The sequence below is a fragment of the Phyllostomus discolor genome, chromosome 10 (assembly GCF_004126475.2).
Source record: "Phyllostomus discolor isolate MPI-MPIP mPhyDis1 chromosome 10, mPhyDis1.pri.v3, whole genome shotgun sequence".
NCBI lineage: Eukaryota > Metazoa > Chordata > Mammalia > Chiroptera > Phyllostomidae > Phyllostomus > Phyllostomus discolor.
Genome location: NC_040912.2, coordinates 39,024,275 through 39,041,907, shown reverse-complemented (window position 1 = coordinate 39,041,907; position 17,633 = coordinate 39,024,275). Strand labels below are relative to the sequence as shown.

The 17,633-nt window shown below is 34.4% G+C and overlaps 1 protein-coding gene across 6 annotated transcripts in view; it reads right to left on the bottom strand.

The window, feature by feature from the left end:
* Positions 1-17,633, bottom strand: part of PCLO (piccolo presynaptic cytomatrix protein) — a 353,058-nt gene that overhangs the window by 170,124 nt on the left and 165,301 nt on the right. For 5 of the 6 annotated variants that reach the window (XM_036010675.1, XM_036010676.1, XM_036010678.1 and 2 more), the window contains exon 6: positions 15,405-17,419. In XM_036010675.1, the coding sequence (XP_035866568.1) occupies positions 15,405-17,419 (2,015 nt within the window). The remainder of the gene's footprint in view (positions 1-15,404; positions 17,420-17,633) is intronic. The other variant, XM_036010680.1, reaches the window with a different exon arrangement.

The window sequence follows — 17,633 nt, the reverse complement described above, 5'->3', positions numbered from 1 at the left end:
TACCAAATACTTCAACAAGAACGAGCACCAATATTCTACCAAATACTTGAAGAAGAATAAAACAATGGAATGTTTTTTTTTAAATAGAAGAGGAATGTACACTTCCTAATTTGTTTTTGAGAAGACTATTACCTTGATATTAAAGTGAAAGACATCTACCATGAAAATGTAAACTAAAGGCTAATATCACTTATAAAGGTAGATGCAAAATTCCCAGAAAATACTAGTAAATCAAATGCAACAGCAATATGATTTAACATACTAGATAATAATTGTGATTTAACATATTAAATACTAAAATCAATGCAATACACAGCTATAATAGAATGAAGAAAAAATCTTGGCACTTCAACTGATGCAGAGAAAGCCAACACCCTTTCATGATAATAACACACACAAAATAAGGAACAGAGGGGAACTTCATCAGATGATAAAGGGTCTTTACTAAAAATCCATAGTTAACATCATACTTAATAGTGAAAGACTTCACAGTAAAATTTTGAAAGTTTTTTCCCAGGGAGCAGGAGTAAGAAAAAAAGGTCTACTTTTACCACTGATATTCTGCATTGTATTCAAAGTTTTAGTAAGAGTATAGGCAAGAAAAATAAATAAAAGACATCCAAATTGGAAATAAATAAAACAATCCATTCACAGATAACATGATCCTACATATAGAAAATTGCATAAGGAAACTTAGTGAATAGACTAATTCACAAAGATGCAGGCAGGGTACAAGATCAACACCACCACCACCACCCAAAAAAAAAAAAGTCAATTGTGTTTCTATACACCCACACTGGCCAATCTGAAAAGGAAAACAAGAAAACAATTTCATGTAAAACAGTGTTCACAGAGTAAAATACCTAGGAAAAATATCACTAAGGAGGTAAAAGACTTTTCTATCAATACTACAAAACGTTGTTTAAAAAATAAAGAAGAGCTATTCCTGGCTGGCATAGCTCAGTGGATTGAATGCAGGCAGGCTGCGAACCAAAGCATCACAGGTTCAATTCCCAGCCAGGGCACATGCCTGGGTTGCGGGCCACATCCCCAGTGGGGGCCACGTGAGAGGCAACCACACACTGATGTTTCTCTCTCTCTCTTTCTTTCTTCCTCCCTTCCCCTCTCTAAAAAATAAAATAAATAAGTAAAAAGTAAATAAAGAAGAGCTAAATAAATGGAAAGATACCCAGTCTTCATGGGTTGGAAGACTTAACATAAGGTTAAGATGGCAGTATCACCCAATGTGATCTATAGATTCAATGCAATTCCCACAGAAATTCATATGTAATTACAAAGAACACCAAATAGTCAAAACAATATTGAAAAAAATCAAAGTTTGAGGACCCATGCTTCCCTATTTAACAATTTCAAAGCTACAGTAATCAAAAGAGTGTGGTAATGGCATATGGACATATATAGATCAACAGAATAAAACTAAGAGTGCAGTAATAAGCCCTTATGTTTATGGCTAATTAATTTTCAACAAGGGTGCCAAGACCATTCAATAGGGAAAAGATAGTCTGTTCACAAATGATGCTGTACCTCCAGATGCCAAAAAAAAGTGAATTTAGATATCTACCTCACACCCTATACAAATATTAACTCAAAATAGATTGATTACCTAAATAAAAGGGCAAAAACCATAAAATTCTCAGGAGAAAGCATAGGGATAAATCTCTGTGACTTTGGATTTGGCAATGGATTGTTAGATATGACCCCAAAAGAATAAGAAACAAAAGAAAAAAATAAACTTTATAAACATTTAAAAAATTTTTACATCAAAGAGCATTGTACAGAAGGTGAAAACGCAATTTAAAGAATGAAGGAACTATTTTGAAATCATATATATGATAATGGTCTAGGATCCAGAATATATAAAGAATTCTTACAACTCAACAACAACAAGACAAGTAGCCCAACTGAAAACTGGGCAAAGAACTTCAATAGCCATTTCCCCAATGAGAAATTCAAATGGTCCAGAAGCACATAAAAAGATTCTCAATATCATCAGTCACTAGTAAAATGCAAATTCAAATCACAAATACCAATTCGTACCCACTAAGATGATAATAATTACAAACATGGGAAATAACAAGTGCAAGGAAGAAGACAGAAACTGGGACCCTCATGCATTGCTAGTAAGTATGTGAGAGGGTTCACCTGCTGAGGGAAAATGTTTGACAATTCCTTAAAAAGCTAATTAAGAAATTACCACAGGGCCCAGCAATTCCACTCATAGGTATATACCCAAAGGACCTGAAAACAGGTGTTCAAACAAATACATGTGCATTCATGATTACTGCAGCCCTATTTTGAGAGCTTAATTTGCTTTAAAGTATTAAAGAAATATGGCTTTCAATATTTTAGCACTCATTGTAAAGTAAAACATTTAGTAATGACAAGGGTATATAAAAAAGGGAGGCTAATAATGGTCTCAGAAATAAGGGACACATACTTCTAAATTTTACATTTTCATTTGAAAAATGCATTGCTATGTAAGAATACAGACATATTTCTTAAGTAGTTTGTTGCTTCATTAAACATTACATTCTTGATTATTTTTCTAGGAAAAAAGAAAATGCTTGAAGGTATCAATATTCTCCTTTTTTCTTCCTTTCAGTGTCCTAATGTCAAGTTATTACTAAGTTTAAAATCATTCTTTTTGTAGTTAAGATTTCAAAAATGTATTGGGGCAGGAAAACATATATTCCCTTTGCTAGGCAGAAAGAAGACCAGATCCCACCCATTGAAATAAAGAGAAATAAGTAATTTAAAATCACTGACAACCTAAAGACTATGAAAAGATAATAGCATAAGAATTGAAATACCACAGCAGCTTGCTGGAAAATGAACACAGATGCTGCCTATTTTGTCAGTTAACTTTTACTTGGTGCTGCTGGACCAGGATACTGAATGCTATGAACAACTTTCTATTGCTGGTTCCTTTTTCAAGGTCAAAAAAACCATTTACAGTTCCAATATCCTAGCATGACATAATGACTATACTCCTTTACCATAAAATGTGAAAAAATGATTCATGCAGGCAATTGGAAGTAGAATAATAAAGTTAAATAATTTTCCCAAGAACTGATATTAAAACTTACCCTAAAACATAAGTTTAAATCAAAATATAAAGCATCTTCCCCTTTTTCTTTTCAGCAGTCATTTCTTATACTCCAGCATGCTCGGTAATACATTACTGCCTGCCTGTGAATATTCCATTTTGAGAACAAAATTATTGATCCAAAGGAGAGACTATAGTTATTCCAATGCTTCTATAAAATACTTTCTCATGGGCAATCTCTCATCCGAAGAAATTTAACTTTATTTCAAATGCTGTAAAATATAAATCTCTAATTCTACACATGGATATTAGAATCATAATTGATTATTATGTGATGTGTTTTCTAAAGCCTTAGATCTTTAGCAATTTGAGGGATGATTTTATAACTACCTATTAAAAGCCATGGGAAATATAATGACCATTTCAATAGTAGTGCAAAGCCTTTACTAAGTTATCTTGCAATAATAAAGGTATTTTACATTCCAACTCTTGAAATGCCTAATCACAAAAATCACAGGAATCTGTTACTGATTTTTGTTTCTCTCTTATTGATTATTGTCTGGACTAGAAAACAAACTTGGAACATAACATTAAAATAGTTTGGAGTTTTTATCATGTATGTTTGCATTGAATAAAATATTTCTTCTCCATAAACACAAATCATGTAAAATAGATCTCCCCAAATTAAAGTAAATTAAATTTTCTTATAAAGTACTTGACCATGGCTCTTATTCCATATAAACTGCCAAACCCTTTGGTGCTTTAGAATACAATACAATGGACAAAATATGGCAATTAAAATAAGTGGCAAGAAATATTTTTATTCAGTCTTCTGAAAGATAAAGCTGATAGATTTATATAAATATGACAATATTTTTACTAAATATCATTTAAGAGGTTAATCTCTCTTTTCAATTCTACACATTCAATTATATGAGAATAGAAAGTATACTTGATGGGATGAAGATTTTCCAACTGGATAATTAATGAAACCTGACCTTAATGACTATTGTATATTTGAGTGAGTATTTGTAGGCATCAGCTCCTGCAAAAAGGGAACTGGTTGAAACCACCATCAAAAAAGCTTTTTAAAAAATACAATAATATTGACATTTTGTTAGAAACATTCCTACCATTTTAATACCCACAATGCACTTAAGAAATTCATGCACATTTATCCATGAATTAGGAATTTAATGTGGTGATGGAAATTATATTAAAAGGGAATTAATGTTGTGATGTCAAGTCTTTTATGAAGTATTATAAAACTACCAACAAATGGCATTTTTCAGTACTTCAAGCAGTGATTTTATCTAGAGGTTCAACGAAGTAAATGACTAAGACATACAAGTAGTCTCCATGCCTGGAGACTGCGATCTGTTATTTAGGGCTGACTTTTATAAAAAACAACAACAACAACAACAACAACAACAAAACAATAAGGACTTGCCTTGTCCATATCATGCTAAAATATACTACCTAATAGATAAGAAATTAGTATTTGGTCCAACCGAATAGGAGTAATTTATTCATATAGGTGAAACAGTTTATCAGAATGCCCAAACAATTTTTGTATGTATATATTTTTCATACATTTATACTTGAGTATAATTGTTCACTTGAGGAGGAAGAAATAGGAATGAGTGATGAATGTAATAACCTGTAGCTTCAAATCTTCTATTTTTACTAATATTTTATTCCCTCAGGAGGGTTATATACTGTTGTTCACAAAACTGTGTTTCTATTTGTCATCTTGTAAATTTTTTTCAATCAAAAATACTAAGCAGTTCTATAATCTAGCTTAATGCTTTCTTATATTGTTTTGACCATTAATTTTCTCAACTGTTTTAACTTGTTTTTGATGGTAAAATAAAAATAGATAAAATAGATAAAAATACCCTTCATTGTTTATAGCTTTAGGCTACTCTACCTCAGTTTATACAGCCAGCTCATTTAAGTCTCAGCTTAACTAACCATGCTTCTATTGCTCTTCAAACTCTGCACATAATTCAAGATACAGAACAGTACTAAAAAAATACTGTTAAAGAGTAGGGCCTCAATTGATACAAATATTGTCTGGGTGAGTGAAAAGAACACTGACCTAGACTTGAGGTTCCTTATCTTTAAACTATAGAATAAAACATAAAGCCTACAAAAAATAATTTGGTTGGATCTCAATCTAGAAATTGCATGTAAAAATATTTTGTTAGTTATATGACACTATAAGAGCATTAAGTATATTGTGTTTATATGCTTACCGTATGTATATGCATATATGCCTATTATAAAGGTATATTTTGATGTTGAATACAATGATAGGAGAATGTCAAGGAATTATTGGAATACACTGCAACGTCACTATGTACCTTGTATTTCAAAATATACCTCAAATGTTCACGAATTTTTATATCATAATCATTGTAGTTGACTGCTAAATTTTCCAGTAAAAGCTAAGGTATCAAAATAGAGAATCCTAAATTATTAGTAATTTTTATAAATATGAACAAATATACAAAATTGTATGTATATACATTGGGAGGAGATATATTTGGGAGATCATGTATGTAGCTTTATTGTAGAGTCAGTTACAAACTCACAATTTTTCAAATGAGAAAATATAGTGAACTGTTAAGGAACTAATACTATGATAAAATACTTAAGAAGCTAATGAATGCTAAATAATGGTCTCTGTTTTTAACTGTGTCAGTAATAATCAGTGCTCTATTAACTTAGAACTCCCATGTTAAATTGACATACCCAAAGGTTTAGTGTTGTATTTTCACAGAGGTCTTTCACTAAGCATTAAGAACATAAGTCTGTTTCTAACAATTATACTTATTTGCATATTTTGATATGCAATGTCTGGAAAGGATAACACAAATAATCTGGTTTTTCCCACTTCAGTCTTAAAAGCTTTGTTTTAAAATTAATACTTAGATATTAATTATAATGAAATAGCAATGTTAATTACTGAGCATTAAATCAATGAGATCGACTTAGAAACTTTCCGGTTTTCATTCAATGACATTTATGTATGTATAAATTTGCTCAGATTTTGATCATACACTAATAATTAAATACCATAAATTACTATTTTACTGTCATTTATTTTGAAAATCACTTTAAAATATTTCTACTTCAATTTTAAAACAGCCAATATCACTTAATAAATTCAATAAAAAGAAAACAAAATAAAAGAAATAGCTGAATTTTAAAATGCAAGATTTTAATCATAAAGAAAAAAATATCTGAGAAAACTGTATCAGTAATGGAAAAGGTAAGAACTATAGAAAGAATGAGACTTTACAAACCAATCTTTCATATATGCATAATCTCTCTGATATATATAAATACAATCATTATAAAACAGATGTTTTTATCAAAGTCAGTTTTAATAAACTGATTTTGTAATATTGTTTTTCAAAGAGAATAATGACAAACAACACCTGATAAATATTATTTTTCAAATCACACCTGGCAATCATAGTCCCTAGCTCTTAAATCTGTACATTCTGACAGAAATAAAATTGACAGAAATAAAACTACTCCATTTAGACTATGGAAATTACCCAGAAAAAGACATTAAATGGTTCCAAAAATCTTAAATATAGCTATCAAAACAGCAATCAGTGAAGCAAAACATATTCTTGTAACAACACTTCATGAATACCATCTGCTTAGCAATAGGATCTTGGCTTAACTCTAGAATAAGATAATTTTAATAAGGAGTTTGCCTATTATTCAAAAAGCTCTAAACTTGGACAATAGTGTAAAGGTACGGCAAATCAGCTTTACACTTAACAACTTATATATTTTCAAGACCTTGTAGATTTGATAACATTTTAAATGTAGCTTATTTTAGTACAACAGTGGTGTATAGCATCATTGGCAAAACATATGCTATTTATGAAACATATGCATTTTGATAGAAAAATCATTTAAATATATATGCATATGTATGTGTATATATGTGTGTATATGATTTAAGACAAAGAAACCTTGGAATGAATTAGATCCCTTCTAGCTCCAAACAAATTCTTTGAATTCAGACTCTATTTCTCCCAATGGAAAATGTCATCTTCTCCCCAGACATTGTAAAGAATATGTTATATCATTACTTTCAAAGAAGATGCTATATTATTAACCTTCCTTCCTGAAGTCAATGATCATCTGAGGTTAATGATGCAATCAGTTTCATTGTGTAGAAGAGAAAGGGCATAAGAAACACATTTGGTTCTGTGGTTTATAAAAATTTTGTAAATGTGACGCTAGAGAGAATCCACGAATAGATGCAAAAACACTGCACTGAAATAAATTTGAGAAAGTATAGTGTCAATCATTCAGCAAATGGTAGAAAAAACATGGAGGAGAAAAGCAAATGGGAAAACTGTAACACAATGCCACACAAAAACTACAGAGGGAAGATGAATAACATTTTGTTTGTTTGCTTTGTATTTATTTTTTTGTTCTAAGTGGGAGTGAAAATTGGTGAATTCCCCCAAGCTAAGAGCACTTTGATGGATAAAAAGGTCTATCCACTCACTAATTTGTCAAGTTAATTTATTATTATAGAGAACCTACTATGAATAAGGTATCTTTCTAAGAACTGGGGATATAGCAGTGAACACACTAAACAAAAATCCTCATCCATTAATTCTGGTGGGGCAAGAAAGACAATAAATAAAGTTGCAAAGGAACAAACAATATTTCTGATGATGATATGTGATGTGACATATGAGACAAATCAAGGACATAAGCACAGAGTGTTAAAAAGGTGGGAAGTTTTCAACTAGCTAATAAAGGAAGGCCCCATGACCCAAAAGGGTAAATTAAAAGTGGTTACAGAGCATAGAAATCTGAAACTTCTAGAAAGCAGCATTAAATACTCCACAGAATATGAAAGGCGCACAATCACTATGAGATTTAAAAATCATTTTTCTCAAGCCATAATCAAGTAAACCTCTTTAATGATAGTTGGCACATTTATGTTGAGGATACACAAGTACTGCCAAATGCAACCTGAGGAAAGGGAATCCTCTATACTGGACACAACTGCCAGACTGTGATGAGAAGTTATGTTACTTCATTCAATCATTACAGCAGTTTCCACCCGTTTTGAACTTTTTGGCTTCCATAGAATAATCTTAGTTGAAAACAAGTTCTATTGATAAAAGTTAGAAAAGTTATCACTATTTACATACTACCTTTCATTTGAAACCATACTTATTCCTGTGCTTTTCCTAAATCATGATGAAAACAAAGTATTATCCAGTGACAAGCTTAACTCCGTGGCGAGGAACAAATTCTGACTTTATTTTAGTTGTACCCTTTGGGAATCTTCCTGGGGAGCCAACTAACAGATTTAAGAAAAAAAGTAGCAATTTTTTCTATCTTTACTCAGAGTTAAAAATTCATATTTGTAAAATAAAGTAGGCTGCAAGACAAAACTCTTTGGTTATACAAACATCGTCAAAAAATAGAATTTGTCTTTGTGGCTATGACTTTGGTACCAGAGTGAAGGGGTCTGGAAAAGGGAAAGAACTCACCTCTTAAAGATATTGGGGAATGTTACATAACCAAATAAAATACTCTCAGATGACTCCCTGCTCTGGTGATGCCCACTATGTCTGCTATTTTATGGTTTTATGTTAAATAGTGCTAATTTTAATTAATCGAATGTATAAGATACCTTAGGGTTTAGCAAGAACTCAAATGCCAGTGAAACACTAACTGGACGATCTATGCTACTGCCTTGGAATTTCTGTGTCAATGATGTGCCCAAAGTCTATGATGGTAAAATCATATTAGAATTAAAGGCTTTTATGCCACACAGTTAAATTCCTATAGTGTGGGAATGGAGTAAAATTTAAATCTCTGATTCTCAAAATTGCACAATTAAGACAAATGTTTTAAAACTCTAGGAAGGGATATTTTACTCATAATGAAAAAATAATAATTAAAGTTCTCAAAAAAAGCTTTCAAGATAGTCACTAAGAAAAATAAATGTGTAGGAAAAGGGGACTAGAACAAACTAAAAAACAGTTCGCATTTGCCTGTGAATGAACAAAAAAAAAGCAGTATAGCACTCTCATGTGCGTTAGGGCTTGAATTGTGCCTCCACGTCACCCCCCCCCCCCAAAAAATAAATATGTTGTAGTCCTAATCCCTAGTACCTCAGAATGTGAAACTAAATAGACGTAGGGTGTTTACAGAGGTAATCAAGTTAAATCAAGGACCTAATCAATAGGACTGCTTTCCTTGTAAGAGAGGAAATTTAACAGAGACAGACACAGAGAGGGAAGACACCATGAAGAGACCCAGGAAGACCATAAACTATAAGACAAGGAATGCCAGACACTAGCAGAAGCTAGGAGAGAGCCCTGTAACAGTTCTTGGAATAAATCAAATCAGCTGACACTTTGATTTTGGACATCAAGTCTCTAAAACTATGACAACAAACTTTTGCTGTTTAAGCCACTGGACCTGTGGTACTTCGTTATGAGAGTCTTGGCAAACTAACACAATACATGGGCAAGAAGAACAAAATGATCCCAGTGGTAAGAGATTAGGCACAATAACTACCACTCTGGTTGATCCTATATTTTTAGAGTTTGCCAGAGCATCTGGAAAAAAGCAATGAATGATTGAGATAATGAGTTAATGCAAACAAGAATAAAATTTAAAATGAATAAATCTAATTAAGAGGGATTGAAACTGGAACTTTAGAAGAGCAGAGAAAATGACAAGATAAAAAGATACCAAGTATGGTATTGAATTAGTAAGAAAAATATTAAAAATGTTAAGTAAGTGTCAGAAGAGACAGATAAAGGATTAAAACTATAAAACGAAGAGTCTAATATTTGAATTCTGGCTAGGTTTTTGTTTTATTAAGGAACCATAGTATCATATCAATAGATCCTAAAAAATCATTTGATAAAATCCAGCACCCATTTATGATAAAAACACTCAGCAAAGTAGGAATAGAGGAAGCACACCTCAACATAATAAAGGCCATATATGAGAAACCTACTGCCAACATCATCTCAATGGGCAAAAACTAAAAATGTCTCCCTTAAGATCAGGAACAAGACAAGGGTGCCTGCTTTCACCACTCTCATTCAACATAGTACTGGAAGTTCTAGCCACAGCAATTAAACAAGAAAAATAAAGAAAAGACATCCAAGTTGGAATACAGGAAGTCAAACTCACTATTCACAGATGACATGATAAGAATACATAGAAAACCCTATAGTTTCCTCACACAAAAACACTTTACCTAATAAATGAATTCAGCAAAGTAGCAAGATACAAAGTCAATATTCATAAACCAGTGGCATTCCTGTATACCAACAAAGAATTATCAAAAAGAGAAACTAAAAAAAAAAAATCCCACTTACTAGCAACAAGAAAAATAAAGTACCTAGGAATATATTTAACCAAGTATGTAAAAGACCTGTGTTCAGAAAACTATAGAAAACTGAAGAAAGAACATTAAGGAAAGTACAAATAAATGGAAGCATATACTGTGTTCATGAATTGGAAGTGTTAACATCATTAATATGTCTATACTACACAAAGCGATCTATAGATTCAATGCAATTCCTATTAAAATACCAATGGCATATTTCACAGTTCTAGAACAAATATTCTAAAAATTTATATAGAACCAAAAAAGACCCCAAATAGCCTCAGCAATCCTGAGAAAGAAGAATAAAGTTGGAAGGATCACAGTATCTGATATTAAACTATACTACAATGCCACTGTAATGAAGACACTCTGGCACTGGTGTAAGAATAGACACATAGGCCAATGGAACAGAACAGAGAGCCCAGAAATAAACCCATGTCTCTATGGTCAATTAATGTTTGACAAAGGGGGCACAAGCATATAATGGAGTAAAATCAGTGTCTTCAATAAATGGTGTTGGGAGAACTAAACTGGTATATGCATAAAAATGAAACTAGATCACCAACTTATACCATACACCAGAATACACTCAAAATGAATAAAGGACTTAAACATAAATCATGATATTATCAAAGTCCTAGCAGAAAACACAGGCAGTAAAATTTCAGATATACCACATAGCAATGTTTTTGCTGACATATCTCTGAGAGCAAGGGAAATAACAGAAAAAGTAAACAAATGGGACTACATCAAATTAAAAAGTTGCTGCACGACTAAAGAAACCATCATCAAAACAAAAGGGAAATCAACAGTATGGGAGAACATATTTGCCAATGATACATCCGACAATGGTTTAATCTCCAAAATATGTAAAGAACTCACACAACACACCAGGAAGACAAACGACTCAATTAAAAAAAATGGCCTAAGTAACTGAATAGACACTTCTCCAAGGAGAACATACAGACAGCTCAGAGACACAGTGAAAAAAATGCCCAATATCACTAGCCATCAGAGAGATGCAAATTAAAACCACAATCAATATCACCTCACACCTGTCAGACTGGCTGTCATTAATAAGTCAACAAACAGCAAGTGCTGGTGAGGATGTGGAGAAAAGGAAACCCTAGTACACTGTTGATGGGAATGCAGACTGGTGCAGCCACTGTGGAAAATAGTATGAAATTTCCTCAAAAAACTAAAAATGGAACTGCCTCTGACCCAGTGATTCCACTGCTGGGAATATACCCTAATAATCCTGAAATGCCAGTTCAAAAGAACTTACACACCCCAATGTTCATAGCAGCATGACTTAAAACAGCCAAGTGTTGGAAACAGCCTAAGTGCCCATCAGTAGATGAGTAGATTAAAAAACTGTGGTACATTTACACAAGGGAGTACTACACAGCAGAAAGAAAGAAGTAAGTTCTACCCTTCACAACAGCAGTGTTAGAACTGGAGGGCATTATGCTAAGTGAAATAAGCCAGTTGGTGAAAGACAAATACCATATGACCTCACTTATAACTGGAATCTAATGGACAAAAAAAAACTAACATGAAAAATAGAACCAGAGATATGGAAATATGAACAGACTGATGGTTATAGGTCAGGAGGGGGAGGGAGGAATGGTGGAAGGAAGGGGAAGAGATTATCAAAGCATGCGTATGAATTAATCGTGGACACAGACAAAGGAGAGGGGATTCACTGTGGGATAGAGGGGTGGGCAGGGTGGAGGGGGGCAAAAGGGGGTAACTATAAAATACACACAAAAAAGGCTATGAGAAAATTAAAAAAGGAACCATGATGAAGTCAATAATCTATTTTGGACTTTTCTCCTCATTTGTAAGGTGGCTGGACTAATAGCAAAATATACTTCAACTTGTGTTCAGTGTTTCAGATGTCTACATAACAATGAAGTGGGACTGACGTTCTCAGCCAAGGAAATATTAGTTTAGATTATCAACACAACTGGCTAGGATGGGTCAAGACTGTGGTAATTTAAAGGTGAGCAGCCAGTCTTTTAATGCACATTTTATATCATTGCTTCTATGCCTACACCAGTCCCTTTAATACATTTTTTTCAATAAATGTTGAGGGCTTACTTTGTTCTAGGCACTTGGAACTATGGCAGCGAGCAAAGCAAAATTCCTGCTGTTGTAGAGGTTATGCTCTATAACATGAAAGATGGTATTTGATTAATAAGTAATATATAAAAATGAGGAAGGTGTAGATATGAGGATCCATGGTGACAGGTTGACTTATTTAGAGAGTGCAGTAAAGAGAGCCTCTTTGTGGAGGTGAAATTTAAGCAGAAATGGGTACACCAGAGTAAGCCAGGTGAACATTTGGGGAGATAGATCCAGACATGGGCCCTGGGTGAGGATGAGGTTGGCACATCCAAAGAAGGAAGGAAGGGCAAGGTCAGTTGTAGAAGCAGAGTGAGAAGGTGCAGGGGTTGGGAGGGGAGGCAAATGCGGTAAATGACAAATGAGGTTGTGAGACAGGCCAAGAACAGATCATATGAGTCCCTGTTAAGACATTTCTGATATATATTCTGAATTTCATGAGAATCTGTCTGAGTTTAAGCTGAAGAACGCATGATCTAATCTGACACACACATTTTAGAAAATCACCCTAGATGCAGTTGAGAGAACTGATTGGAAGAAAGCCAAGAGTAGAGAGAGTACAAGGGCTAGTACACAGTGTAAATTAACAAATGATGGGGGCTCTGATCTAGGCTCTCGACAGTCAAGGGAAGTAAATCCAATTCAGCAAATTAGATCCCCTGCAACCTTCTTCTTTGTAAATTTCCAGTTTCATTTCTCTTCTTTGCTTTTATAATCTGTTCACCGATCTGAACATTTGTACATTCTGTTCCCTCTCTTTAGAATGATTGTCACTTTTCTCTTCATGGTCCAACAGAAATCTCACATTCATCTTCCTGACACTTCCAGGAAGAAGAAATCTTACCACAGAATCTTATATAGAATAAAACTTACCTTCCATGCTGTATTATAAGTGTTAACTGTGCTGTCTCAATTCCAACTGAATAGTGTGATTTTTTTCAGCTTTACTGGTCTGAGAAAATTGACAATATGTACACTACTGAGCTAGATTTCTTAAGCTCATATCACTGTGAATATCACTTAGAAGATTATTCTTTTCCATACAACTAATACTTAATAATCCAGGCTTAAAATTAAAAAATTGCTTTACATAGTTAATCTATATTACTGATACAATACAACCCTTTGTAGCTTTCAATCCATATTTCCAAGCCCAAAGTGAATATTGTGAGGAAAAAATATTGACAACTTGAATCTCTTCTTTAACAGAGTTCATTTGAGTTAAGAGTACAGGGCCATATATTAAGTACGTGATCAATAGATAAAGTGGAAAAGCCTAATCTTTCTAATGAGAGACACCTTGAACATTATTTTCAAATACTATTAGAAAACACATTTCCCAAGTTTTCCAAGTAACTTTTTAGGTGAATTTACAGGCCACAGCTTTAAAAATACCTATGTTTTATAACCAAGTGACAATAATGTCTCACAACAGATTTAATTCTAGAAACAAAGCTACACATAAAATAATTATCTATAAAATGAACGAAATCTCAATGTACCAGTGGTTCCCTGACTTAATAGTTATGACCTCTGTCCTCCACATGAAAACAGTTTTACATTTAGGATATATTGTTTGAGAAAGTGGATAATAAAAAAGTCACTATAGAACTAGAAAACTTACACATGAATTTGTAATATTTATATGGCTATTGATATTTTTATATACCCATAAATGTATAACCACATATTTGTCAGTTGACAGTCAACATTTAATATATAGTATGGGGCAAAAGGAGGTTTATAGTTCATTGTATAGAAAATAATAAAATAATAAGTAATAATACAAGAATAAACTCTGTGTTTTGCATACTCACAACTGTAAACCGACTTTTGCTCCACCCTGTTTATGGGTCAGGGGAAATATAGCAATATCTCAGAAAAACCCATTTTGAAGCTTCAGGCTTTAAAGCCCTAGAGTTCAGAAATGAGTGCATTAAGAGAAACTTTTAAATTGAGTTATTGTATTTAACAATAACCTTCTAAAGAATTATATATTAGATTTTAAATAGGATATATATGCTTTTTATAGCTCATTAATATTTATTTCCACTACAGAGTTCTTCACAAATGTGTTCCACATATCTCTATATGTCCTTTTCCCTCTGAAGCATTTCTATAAATTACTAAATAACTAAATTTATTAATTAATCTCTATTATTCAAAGAAACAAACATTTTCGTTTGCTTTTATAAGCATCAGGACTAAGGCTTACCTGAGATTAGACAGTTGTCAGAAACAAAATAGGTATGGAAGAACTATGAAGGTTATATTACACATTCACCTGCCTGCCTGCCTTTATTGCCTGTTCTTTTGAGTAGTAAACGTCCGGAGCCTTTTTATGAAGACATTCTGGCTGGACGAAAAAGAGACCAATTCAATAATCTCCAAAGACCCCCCCACTAAGTATTCCCATATCCACGAATCTAAATTTATGGCCATCTTTGCCTTATTTGTTTATATCCAATGTTTATACCATCACTGAATATGAATATTAATTATATTCACTGACATCACAGCCTATAATAAACACTTGGAAGATTTCAAGATTAGAACAAAATTTCCAATCTCATTAAGTCATAAGATTATAAACTTCTATTTTGCTTACAAAATAGTATGTTTTCTTTTTGTGGGAATGTATGCATTTCTATTTCTTCCCCAAATTACTAGTGAAATAATACTCACTGAAATTCAGTATTAGGTTCCTAAAGTCCCAGGCATTTTATTGCTTCCTAAAGTCTGCAAACACATGGTTAACATCAACTCATCCATTGTCTTCTAACTGAAAAGAATCACTCTTACCGTGTAGCCCTCGGTATACTGAAAAGGAGCCCTGGAATTTTCATCTGCTGTTGGACTCAGAGGCTTGGGGTCAGACATGGACCGCTGCATCATCTTGGCTGTCTTAGGACTCGCTGGGGGAACTTTAGCCATATCTGGATGCAGTACTTTCTGTGGACTTACATCATCGGGGAGGGGTTTTTCATAAGGTACAAAGGCTGATTCTAAGGCTTTGCCTGGTGAAAGTGGTGAGATGGGTGAATAAAGGACTTTTGGAGATTTGGGTGGGGAAGGAGCCAGCTGTACTGTGGAATCTGCCCGAAGGTGAGATGAATAACCAATCTCTAAAGGTGTTGGGCGTTTCTTGTCTTTGGGTGGAGATGTAGCACTCAGATACTGAGGACTCTGTGTGTCTGAATCTGCTTCTGTTTGACATCCTAAACTGCCCCCTTTGTAAGTCTTTTCAGGTGCTGAAATGTGTTTAATTATTTCTACCTTGGCATCCACGCGTGCACGTATCGAAGGTGTTCGTATGGTTCCGACCGGTTCAGTTTGCACAGATATCTCTGCCACTGTTTGCACTGCTATACTGGAGACTTTGGACAGAGGTTTGGTCTTCTCAGCCTCTGGAGTGCTGTCAGCATATTTTGCCACACGAGCTTTTCTCCTTGATCTAGTAGGCATATCCCATTCATCCTGATCTTCATCATCAGTTTGGACACTTGTATCAACACTCTTTTTAGTTTTCCTTCTCCTACTCGAGTAACTTCGATCTGCTGCATCTTCATCATCAGTTTGTACACCACTGTCTACTATCTTTTTAAAAGAGCGGGGATCATCTGCCATATTTTCCCCTACCTCATCATACTGTCCACGGGCTTTAGCTCCAGAACTTTTCTTTTTGGGTTGTTTTTCATCTTTTACAACGACATCTGTTAAAGGTATTTCTGAAACTGTACTCAGGATGCCAGGTGGGGCAATGTACTGAGTAACGCCATCAGACTGAACCGTGTACCATCCTTGGCTTTGTGGTATTTCAATTGCCACAACAGCTGAGGCCGTAGTGGTTGCATCTTCAGCTGCCCAAAACTGACTGCCTTCTGGGGCAGCATACTGACCTTCCAATATTGCCTGTTCTGTCGTTGTTTGTGGAGAGGCAGTTCCAGAAGGATCATAGTTATACTGGTAGATCTGGCGAATCTTTTGCTCCTCTAGCTGCTGGTGAAGCTGTTGCTGCAGCTGCTGGATCTGCTCCAGCTGTAACTGTTGCTGAGCTAATGTCTCCTGCCTCATCATGAACTGGGCTTGACGCTCTTCTTCCTGCTGATAGAGAAGGTGCTGCTTCATCGACTGCAGTTCCTCCAGCTTTTTTTGAACCATGATCTTTTCTTGTTCTCGGAACCTTTGAATTTCTTGACGTTCCCACTCCAACTCCTCAGCAAAACGCTGTTGCTTAATTTTTTCCAGTTCCAACAGCTCGCGCTCCAAGTCTAGCTGCTGTTGTTGTTTATCTTCTTCAGGGACAATTAAAATAGCACTTTCATCTCCCACCACTTCAGAAAACACTTCAGATGCTGTGGTTAACGTGGGAACTGAATCTATTGTCTCAGCAGTAAGAGTTTCCATAGTAATAGTCTGCAGACTGGCACTGATATCAATACCAGTTACTACAATGTCTGTTTCAGATGCACCTGTTGTTAGGAAATATGATCTAGGCATTGGCTGGCTCTGGTGCAGGGTGGGTAATGTAGTCACAGCGTCAGTCATGTGCACACCAGACAGATCCCTCACAGTGCTGCTGAAAATGGAGCCAGGTTGTGTGGTGATAGCAAATGTGGAAGGGATTGGAGTTGCCACTGAAGAATAGACAACGCCATTAGTTGACCTCAAAACACTTCCCACACCATACTGGGATCCTGGAGGTGGAGTCATTCTTGCTGTGGAATACTGTGGAGTGCTAATCCCAACTCCTGAAATGATTTGTCGTGTTTCTGGATATGGACCTGTAGTCTTGCTTGAATAATCCATTACCTCACCTGAAATACAGGGTAGAGTTATAGTCCAGTTCCCAAAATGAATGATGGTTTGGGGGTTTGAAAAAGCTCTCAATCTTGTTGAACAAAATTAATGGGGCTGCATGCAAATTCACTGGTTAACCTAATTAAATGCTGAGTAAAAGCAATGTTGAACATGCAGGCACATGCAATGACTTTGGGCAGAACAAATTTCTAAAAAAATAGAGAAATAAAA